This window comes from Miscanthus floridulus, chromosome 8 (genome assembly GCF_019320115.1).
Source record: "Miscanthus floridulus cultivar M001 chromosome 8, ASM1932011v1, whole genome shotgun sequence".
NCBI lineage: Eukaryota > Viridiplantae > Streptophyta > Magnoliopsida > Poales > Poaceae > Miscanthus > Miscanthus floridulus.
This window is the reverse complement of record NC_089587.1, coordinates 208,579,045-208,588,868: the sequence shown is the minus strand read 5'-3', so window position 1 is coordinate 208,588,868 and position 9,824 is coordinate 208,579,045. Positions and strand designations below refer to the sequence as shown.

Genomic DNA, 9,824 nt, shown 5'->3' with positions numbered 1-9,824 from the left:
GGCCTCGCTCTTCGCCTCACACAGAGGAGCTTCCGCCACCGCCGCTGCGCTCGCGTCTAGAGAGCACGGGGTGCTTGGCGGCGGCGCCTGTGCCACGCTGGGCGACCGCGTCTCCTCGCCGGTCGCCGTGCCCTCGCTGCCGCCCGCTCTCCCAGGGAGCACGACGGGCCAAGGGCCCAAGAAACTTCGCGAGCCATCGGATGAGAGAATCGGGCAAAGACCTGAATCGCTACCGCATCGGACGGAGGACGACGGACTACGTTGCTTGCTCGTCGGATCCAACGGCCAGCGGGCGACGTGGCCAAATATGGTGCGAGCGCGTGGCCAAATATCTTTTAAGAGACTAGAACATCAGGCGCCCAAAAGGGCGCCCTACCGTGACTTCTCTTCCGCAACTTGAATTTTAGCAGGTCCATCAGGGAATTGCTTCATTTATCAACAGAAAAAAAATCATAATGGCTAATTTCCTAAAAAAAGCATAAACGGTTTATAATCTTGAGTTGACAGGTAAAACACTACAAAGGCCATAGATAAGTAAGTAAAACATATGAGATCACAAAGCTACATTCAGGGAGTGAGACAAGGCCAAAAGAACTAAAGAATTCACTCGTTGACAACAGTTTTACAAAAAAAGAAGACCAAAGATAAAACCTATTATCATTATGCATATAATGGATTAATGGTACATCTACATAGATAATCCTGTAGCCTCCTGTAGCAATGGCCATTGTGATCATGAAAAATCAAATCACGAGTATCATCATCAGAGCAAAGTAGTCAAAGCCCTATCAGTTACCTGCAATTTGGCACACACAGTACATCAGCGCATGGTATGACATAGAAAATAGATGCAAGCCAAAAAAAGAAAAGAAAAAAACAGAAATATGGCTTACAATAATCTGCAAAGAACCATTGAGGCCGTAGCCATTTACCAAGGAAATGTTAAATGATATTTCTTAATGCACGATGTAATATTCAATAAATAAATTACTGGTCCGTAAGACATTCTATTTGCCCTCCTTTTCCCAAATCAATTTTCAACTCTAACATCCTGTGTATTTCTTCCAAGAGTAACCCACATGTCCAAAGGGAGAAAAAAAAACAGAATGGCAGTAGCACAGGTATTACACAAATAATAGCTGCAGTCTACACATGTAGAAGAATATGATGGTTGAATCTCAAGGCTCATAATAAAGGCCGCTCTCATATTGGATTTTTTTTTCCAAAATTGGATTAAAATGGTGACCGTGGGTGTTGTTTCATTCGATAGACATCAATTTCCAAGAAACCAAAAGTTACTTGCAATGGGATCATTTAAAAAAATTCCATTTATTAGATTATACTCATTTAAGCCTTTATGGTATGGTATACAAGTAACCATTGTCAAGAGTACATAATTTAATGCATGGTAGGACAGAGAGCTACAAACTAATAGTTCTGACGAGCAGATATTTGTAGGACCATCTCTTCCCTGAGCAGAAAAAAGCACAACATATGGTTTTCAAAATTTTGTTATGCTAAAATTACTGACACAAAAAATCCAATTCTTGAGAGCTTCCACAAGGCAAATCCAGTGGCGAGTTGGGGCATGCTAACACACAGCATACTTTACACCATGAGAAGAGATTTCTAGTTATGTCAAGAAGCCTGAGATATGAAACATGCAAAATATCATTGTGGAAAGTATGTTGTGTGTTAGCATACATCTCATCTGCTCCAACCATTAGCCTCTATTATTTCAGTATAATAACCCTTGAGTTACGGCATGCTAACACACAACATGCTTTCCACAAGTATGATGTGTATTAGCATACATCTCACCATGAGAAGAGATTTCTAGTTATGTCTAGGGTTATTATTAATTGTGAATACTGAAACTATGCCACTACAAAATAGCAAATGGTGAAAGAACTGCTCCATTTCCTTCAGTACTCTATGGCTCATACGTAATCAACATGACGATCATAAGATAATATTCACTTATAACCAATCTCTTTAGTCCATCTGGCAGTACGATTGACCTCACTCCTCTGTATGAAATAGTTGCACAGATGCGGCCTGTTCGGGAGGCCGTATCGTATCGTGGATTATTTACTGCTGGCTGGTTTGGTGTGAGAGAAAAACACTATTCCCGGTTGGAAATTCACGATCGTTTACGAGCAAGCGAACAGGCTGCAACTCATTAGACTTATTGAGCCTCTACTGAACTTTGTGGCATACATCTCATTTGAATATTGCGGCACCCAAATAAATTATGAACTTCGCCAAAAAATAAATAAATTATGAAGGCACAAACTCAAGGAGGTGTTAGAACACTGCACTAATCTTGTTCATCGTTGTGAAATCCTGGATGCGGTAGCAGAGGCGGAACTGGAATTATAACAATCCAATCTATAAAGTTGGATGAGAGAAGTCGGAAATCCATAAGAAACGATTTCCTCGCAGTGCAAAAACCTGCAGCTCACCTGGCAAACGTTGAGATCCAGAGCCTGTCGTTGTGCTCCTCGCTGCTAGATCTCTCGGAGTTGAGGACGACTCGCCGAAGACGAACGCAACCCCTTCAACTACACGACACATCCACGACGCCTAAATGCATCTGAAGACAGGCAAGCCACCGCTTCTCATCGCGAGTGGAGAGTCCGACTGCCTGGGGCCGCCGGGATCCTAGCGAGCTAATGGCACCTCCACGCCATGGATCCAAGGAGGTTGTTCCTCCCTACGCGCTCTAACTCGCCACCTCCACCAGAGCTGCACCCCTCGCTCCCAGCAGCTGAGAGAGATGGGATAGAAATAGAGAGAAGGGGGAGAGAGCGACGGATGGGAGATAAGGCCGAGACTGGGAAGAAGAAGACCGGGGATGGGAACAAGGGGCCGCCGCGCTCACACGATATACATGTGATGTTCTATGAAATCTAATAGATTTAGTACCAAAAGATCTGTCGGACAGATAAATCTCTTACCTCGAGTGTAGCAGGTATGCGACATTCATGCAAAACTGTCTCAAGAGTATTCCATCAAGTTCAGCGCCCCGCCCGTGATGATTCACCATATCCATACATGGTAAAATATTCGAGATCTTCATCTTGACCCCATTCTTTTGTATCTGCAGGGCTATTGCTTCCCTCCCAGATGTTGGCTTTGCGGTCATCCTCGGGTGAATGTTTCATCAACTTGCCATCAAAATAAATCTGGAGACACCAATCGTGTTAGAACTCTAGTCTCAATTCAATCAAATGAACATCTGATTTTAAAGTTGTGCCGTATTTATACTAATATTAGCACAATACCCACTGTTAGAAGATGGCTTCCTCAGTTTGGGACACAAGCAATGCTAAATGAAAAAGTACCGGTCACATGGAGTAGCAACCATGAATGCTTTATGCTATTCCTCCACCAGTAAAAGAAAATAGAGCTTCGACAGAACTAACTTAATACTGGCTAGTGAGTGCCTAAAGTTACCTTATCTTTTATGTCGCTATGCCTGATCCAGTTATAATGGCCCCTGAACCATCTTTGCAATGCGTCATTATCATTGATTTCCAATTTCTTCAGAGCAGTAAATGTCAGTACGTATTCAGGCAGAGTCCTAAGTCTAGTGCAGCCAGAAATAATGAGTTCCTGCAGTGATGACAGGATTCTCAGTTCTTCTGATAGCTCCACACTATGACAGCCATCTATCTGCAGTGATCGGAGTGATACCAGAAAACGAATGCCTTCTGGCAATGTCGGCCCGTGGTAATTTGAGATTTCCAATACCTCAAGAGTGGGGATAAATTGAAGCAGTGCCCATTTGCTGGGCAGAAGTCGGCAACTTCTAACATGCAGTTTTGATAGCATCAAAGAGGATGATGAGGCTGCATCATATTGACTTGCTACAACTTCATCACTTGCTTCTATTCTCCATTCATTTGCCCTAGGAAGGCATGGCTTCAACCTTAACTTAGGGCAATGACAGATTTCCAACTTGTAAAGGCTAGGGAACATAAACTCACCCTTTGCTGAAACTTTGGTGACCCACTCCTCGAGGTTACCAAGATTAGCCAAGGTAAGCTCTCTTAGTTTTTTAAATGCTCCATTGCCACCACAAATATCCACTCCCAGTTTCCTTAGGATAGGCATTCTCTTCAGAATCAGCTGCTCCAAATTTTGTAATTGGCCAAACGGTGGTAAATGTTCGCATCTGGGTAAATCTACCATCTCAATGCGAACAAGATCTGGTAGACAAGACGCCAAGTCTATCATCCATCCAGAAAAGGAAGTTGCCATGTAGCTTTGCAGTTTCAAAGTAACTAGACTTTCAGGAGGCTGTAAATTTTGCAGCAATGCTTCATCCTCCACAAAGCGTTCAACTGCAGGTGTCCATGCCATTGTCAAATTGTATAGTGTTGATTTAGCTGCCAAATTTACTGCACCAATTTCTTCAATACATGTCACATTTTCAAGGCACTCAATTTCTAGTTCAGCTGGATATACAGATTGTAGCCGTGAAATATTGCTACACTTCCCAAACATTGCTCTTTGAACAATAAACTTGGGCAATGTCAGAATATCATTTTTGAACTGAGACTCCCTGACACGCTTTTGCAACCAGGGCGAACATCCTTGTATTAGCAGAAATTTGAGGCTGGTAATTTCACATAAACTTTGTGGAAAATTCTCTATCCACTGACATCCTGAGAGATCTAAAGTCTGGAGATTCTTTAGATTGCTTACAGATTCAGGTAGATAGATGAGACTTGGACAACGGGACAGGTTTAGATACTGTAGGCTAGTAACACAACATATATTCTCCATGCCAACCAGTAGATTTAGTTTAAAGCAACATGACAGGTTCAAATAGTGAAGTTCACTTAGCCTCCCGAAAGACTTCGGCAAAGAATAAAGAGCAGAACAATGTGCCAGGTCCAAATGTGTGAGGTTCTGCAGGTCACTGAATGATTCTGGTAATGAACAAAGCTCACAGCATCCAGACAGGTCTAGATGTAGCAAGCTTCTGAGTTTGTTTACTGAGTCTGGCAGCTTTGAAATTTTTGGAGACCCACTTAGTTTCAAATAGATCAGGTTTGAAAGGCCAGTGACGTGCTCAGGAATCTGTTCATGTTGCATGCCAACAGCAGAAAGATACCTCAATTGCTTCAATTTGCCAATATAAGCTGGTAGGTTCCCATTGGAGCACTTGCTTAAATCTAGTACACGCAAGGATTTACTATACAAAGACATCGGAATTTCACCACAATCAAAAACATGCAAAGCTCTTAACTTAGCAGGAACATCACTGCATGAAGCTGTTTGCCTTGGGCAATTGACTACTAATGCATACCGGTAATTGCCATATTCAGAATCGTAGTCCTTTTTTCCATCCATGAGTAGTAGCTCATCATCCATAACAGATCTTGCAAGATCATGAATTAGGTCGTGCATGCTAAGCAGCATACAATTCTTTGTGTCCTCCGTAATCTGAAATATTCAGAGTATATTAATTAGACGTATCCTAAAAGGTCACTGAAAATATTTAATACAAGATAAGGATTAGATTACTTAGGTATATTTTTTGACTCACCAAGGATGTTATCCTAGAGTATTGGAGAAAGGACATTCCCAAAAGTTCATTCACGTAGTTTTCTCCAATCTTCTCGAGTGTTAAATCCTTCCTAGAACTGGAATGAATGAACCCAAGGGATATCCACTGTTGGATTAGATTATCCCTATGTATTTCACAACCTTTAGGAAACACTGAGCAATAGGAAAAGCATAGTTTCAAGTAAGGAGGCATATGGTAATAACTAAGTTTCAGCGATGGAAGCACATCATCTGTGGATGGTCCCTCCCAAATCTCACTATCTCTCATATTTTCCCACTCCCAGACATCTTTAGTGCGCAGCATGAACCCAAGAGCTTGAGCTGCTAATGGCACTCCTTTACACTTCTTTGCAATTGTCTGCCCTATGCTTTCCAGCGCATCCGTATCGCCTTCTCCTAAAGTGCAACCAGATTGAAAAGCAATCTGTCTGAACAATGCCCAACAATAATCATCAGACAGTGGCTTCAGCTTGTATGGAGCGACTGTACCTATGTTCCTTGCAACTTCTTCATTCCGTGTTGTTACAATCACCCTAACCATACTTTCCTTCTTAAAGCTGCTTAACATCAACATTAATTCACCCAACCGAAAGCAATTGCTTTCCCATAGGTCATCCAAAACAATCAAGCAACTTTTACCATCCAGTGTCTCTTCAAGACAATTACTTACTGCCTGTAGATCATCTAAACAGTCAACCTTCCCTTTGATCTGTGAAATTATACTCTTCCCAATCATTCTTAGATCAAAATGTGGAGACACAAAAACCCATGCTCTCAAATCGAAACTTTGCATCCGGTCATCATTGAAAACCAATTTAGCTAATATGGTTTTACCAATACCCCCAAACCCGAAGATAGGGATTACCAGTGTTTCTTTTTCATCATCTAAGTTTAACAATGTTACAATTTCCTCCTTCTCTTTGTGCCTTCCAACAATAGTTGCTCTATTGATCTTTGATGTTGTTTGTCTCTTCTTGATCTCTTCCTCGTCTGTTGAACAGGCGTCTAGCATGAATCCGAACTGTGTCCTCTGTGCTGCTATGTTTGCTAGCTTTTCTCTCATATTCTTCAGCTTTTTACCCATAGAAAACTTTGCAACAAAGCTAGAGATTGTCCCCTGTTCAATATGGAATTAAATTGAAATAGGTTTTAAAAGGGAAAAAAACGAACGAAGTTCCTAAATAACTGATGCACAGCTTGTCAGCAGACAGTCTTAGTATTACCAAATAACCTACACAATGTTATATAACAACGTGTTGAACCTATCTAACAATTGGTTCCATCAGAGAGATTAACTTTTGTACAAGTGCTCAATGATGTGACTAACATCGTCTCTCTTCAAGCACCCATGTGGCCATGTCTAAGCATCTTGCACAGTAGTATATGCCTAAATGAAAGAGGTAACAAAAACATATGAAGATGATTGCTGCAGTAGTTCAGGACACAGGACTGTAATTGGTGCTATTACGAAGAAGTCTATGTTTTTTAGAGCACACGCAAGAGAAGATCTACCTGTGACAATTTGATTTCAAATTCATCGAGCATATCGGATATGTCGTAGGCGGCATTCTTGAGCATTTTGAGCCACAGCCTGACCGGTTCCTCCCTCACGGACCGCCTCTCGGCATCCTTGAGTACCGCTTGCACTACCACCAGCGTGCACTTGATGTACTCCATGTCTTGCTCTAGCTTCCATCGCGCCTTGATCTGCTCCCCGACAGCAGATCCCAGGTTGCGCAACACCTCCTTGAGCACTACGGACACCAGCGCTTCCCCGACACCAGCCATGGATGCTAACGACTCCGCAGATCGCAGGTCAACGGCTCGACGTCTTCTTCTTCTTCTTCTTCTTTTTTAAGAACGGCTCGACTATTTAACAACTGAAGTCTGCAGGTGCGAGAAGTGAAATATCTGTCACTCTGTCCACTCCGCCTACCACTACGGAATGGATTTTTTTAGAAGGGTAACGCGGAATGGAAACTCACTCCGACACTCCGCCTCCCAGTGCGCGTGAAGTCGTTATAGGCGGAATGGATTTTTTTAAACACGGAATCCAATTGGGTTTTTTTACAACAACTTTTAATATATAACGTTAAAACACATTATACCGGTGTGAGAAAAGAATTTCTCAGAGCACAGGTAAGTTAGGCCCTGTTTGGGACAGCGTTTACTCAGCTTCTAAGCTCAATAAGCAAATAATCTCGCATAAACGCCCTGCGATCAGGGCCAAAAAGCGAACGCGCTTCTGCGATCTCTGGTCGCCCGCAACATATCCGAAATCACGAGCAAGACCCCGCTTTTCCGAAATCGCGAAGGCTTTTCCTCTCCGTACCCCTCCCTCAAGACCTGAGCGGTCCCATGCTCTCTCCCTCCCCCGTGCTCTCTCCCTCCCCCGTTCGCTCCCTCCCCGCCGCCTCCCATTCCCCTCTGGCCCGACACTCCCTCCTCTCACCAGATCCGCCGCTGCCTCCCATTCCCCAACGCCAGGCCTCCCCTCCCCCACCGCCGGTGCTCCAGCCAGTGCGCCGGCAGCCGTCCCCTCCCCTCCTTCGATCTCCAGGCATTGTGCCGGCTCCCCTCCCCTCCCCCTCCGCCGGTGCTCCAGCCAGTGCGCCGGCGGCCCTCCCATCCCCTTCTTTGGATCTACAGCAAGGGCGCCGGCTGCCGTACAGCAAGGTGATTAGGTGCTCCAGCAGTTGATTTTCACGGGTGGGACATTTTCCGTTTCAGTCCTTTGCGTCCACTTGTGACAATCCAATATCGCTTGTTTCAATTGCATTCAGTGCAGTGGGTTGGCAGGAGTGATGAACCAATTAGATGTGCGAAGTTACCTTATGAGCTTAACTTTTGAGGCATACATTCAGTCTGAACTGCCAGTCCACTGATTAGTGTTCTGCATTATGCGACACTTGTATAAGTGCCCATTGTTGATATCGGTGCACTGCTGCTTTTGTGTTTTCATAGAATAGTTCATTGGCAAGGAATGATGAATCAATTAGATGTGTGAAGTTTCCTTATGAACTTAACTCTTGAGGCATACATTCTGTCCGACCTGCCATGCTATTGTTTAATTTTCTGCTACAGCCCCGTTCGGTTTACCTTAAATCCGACTTATTCGGCTTCTTTTTTCAGCCAGAATAGTATTTTTCTCTCACAACATTTCAGCCAGAACAATGTTTTCAGCTCATTTCAGTCAAGTTTCAGCAAGCCGAACGAGGCTAGCCATGCATCTATTTAGTATTCTGCTGCATTCTGTTTTTTTTATTGTTAGCAGTATGTACATCTTTGCTTCATTTTGTTAATGGCATGCCTATCCTCCCTTACTATTTGTATTATATGGCTTATCTGTTGAATGTTACTAGAGCTCTTTGTGTTTTGGTAGTATAACTTAGGGTTATTTGTTCAGTTGCAGTGTCTTTGGACTGGGATTTGTGCTGTCCTAGGCTCCTAACACAGTTGGTTGGCTGGAATGATGAATCAATTTGTTCAGTTAGCGGATGATATGAATATGTGTGCTTTCCGTGATGCTATTGCTAATGCGTTGGTTGGGTGATTCATGGTTAGAAACTTGAGTATTTTGTAGCAATTACATTACCCAAATGGATGTTATTTTCGACTATTATTGTACATTGCAACTTAATGGAACCATATTGCTATCTCAAACTTTAAAAATATTCCCACCATTGTCTTCAGATTATTGTGACGAACCAAAAGAGGTATCATCAGCCTTAGGGGTACATAGGTCAATTTACATTCAGGACAGATAATCTACCAGAAATAATCAGGACAGCCAAATACCCAGCTTATTCAGAGAGCAGATTCTCTAGATCGTGACTTATCAGATAAGCCTACTCAGTTTATAAGCGAGACTCAGAAAAGCTGAAACAAACAGGGCCTTAAAGCTACTCTGAATTGCTTCTGTAGACATAAGTAATACTTCCGTCGGGGCGCGGGGCCCGTCGAGGCCACATGGTCCACGAGAAGTGGCCACGATAGAAATATCGAGGGTTCTCGTTTTCGTACTCTGATAGAACAACCGGCGCTCCCCTCGACTGTCTAATCGGCCTGTGTCTTCGAGGACAAATAGTCTTGAATCGTATATAGGATGGACGCTTCACCGGAGTCAAGAATATGGATCCATAGCCACCGATGCAAAAGAAAAAAAAATCCGAGGACCAGCTTCAACTGACATCGGCGGTTAACCCGCACCAATGGCTGTGTTACCACTTCCATGTGTACAAATA

The 9,824-nt window shown here is 43.3% G+C and overlaps 2 protein-coding genes and 2 non-coding genes across 6 annotated transcripts; 3 read left to right on the top strand and 1 right to left on the bottom strand.

The window, feature by feature from the left end:
* Positions 1-643: 643 nt before the first annotated feature.
* On the bottom strand, positions 644-7,487 carry LOC136478057 (putative disease resistance protein RGA3). Of its 3 annotated transcripts, none has more exons than XR_010764172.1 (5): positions 7,093-7,487; positions 5,561-6,697; positions 3,460-5,457; positions 2,466-3,188; positions 644-796 (listed from the first exon to the last, which is right to left on the bottom strand). XR_010764172.1 is itself a non-coding variant. In XM_066476381.1 (4 exons), the coding sequence occupies exons 1-4, from the start codon at positions 7,366-7,368 to the stop codon at positions 3,021-3,023; spliced, it is 3,579 nt and encodes a 1,192-aa protein (XP_066332478.1). In that variant the 5' UTR covers positions 7,369-7,487; the 3' UTR covers positions 644-3,020. The 3 variants fall into 3 exon arrangements, 1 of the variants encoding a protein (XP_066332478.1); XR_010764171.1 differs by having other exon boundaries at positions 2,961-3,188; XM_066476381.1 differs by having other exon boundaries at positions 644-3,188.
* Positions 7,488-7,938: 451 nt separating this feature from the next.
* Positions 7,939-8,465, top strand: LOC136470557 (classical arabinogalactan protein 9-like). The gene is made up of 2 exons (XM_066468363.1): positions 7,939-8,256; positions 8,364-8,465. Exons 1-2 carry the CDS (start codon positions 7,939-7,941, stop codon positions 8,463-8,465), a joined length of 420 nt encoding a protein of 139 aa, XP_066324460.1.
* LOC136478863 (small nucleolar RNA Z266) lies at positions 8,371-8,459 on the top strand. The gene has a single exon (XR_010764532.1). It is a non-coding gene; the product is annotated as a small nucleolar RNA Z266 (small nucleolar RNA).
* An 86-nt stretch (positions 8,466-8,551) lies between the features above and the next one.
* Positions 8,552-8,640, top strand: LOC136478867 (small nucleolar RNA Z266). Its single transcript, XR_010764535.1, has one exon. It is a non-coding gene; the product is annotated as a small nucleolar RNA Z266 (small nucleolar RNA).
* Positions 8,641-9,824: the final 1,184 nt, after the last annotated feature.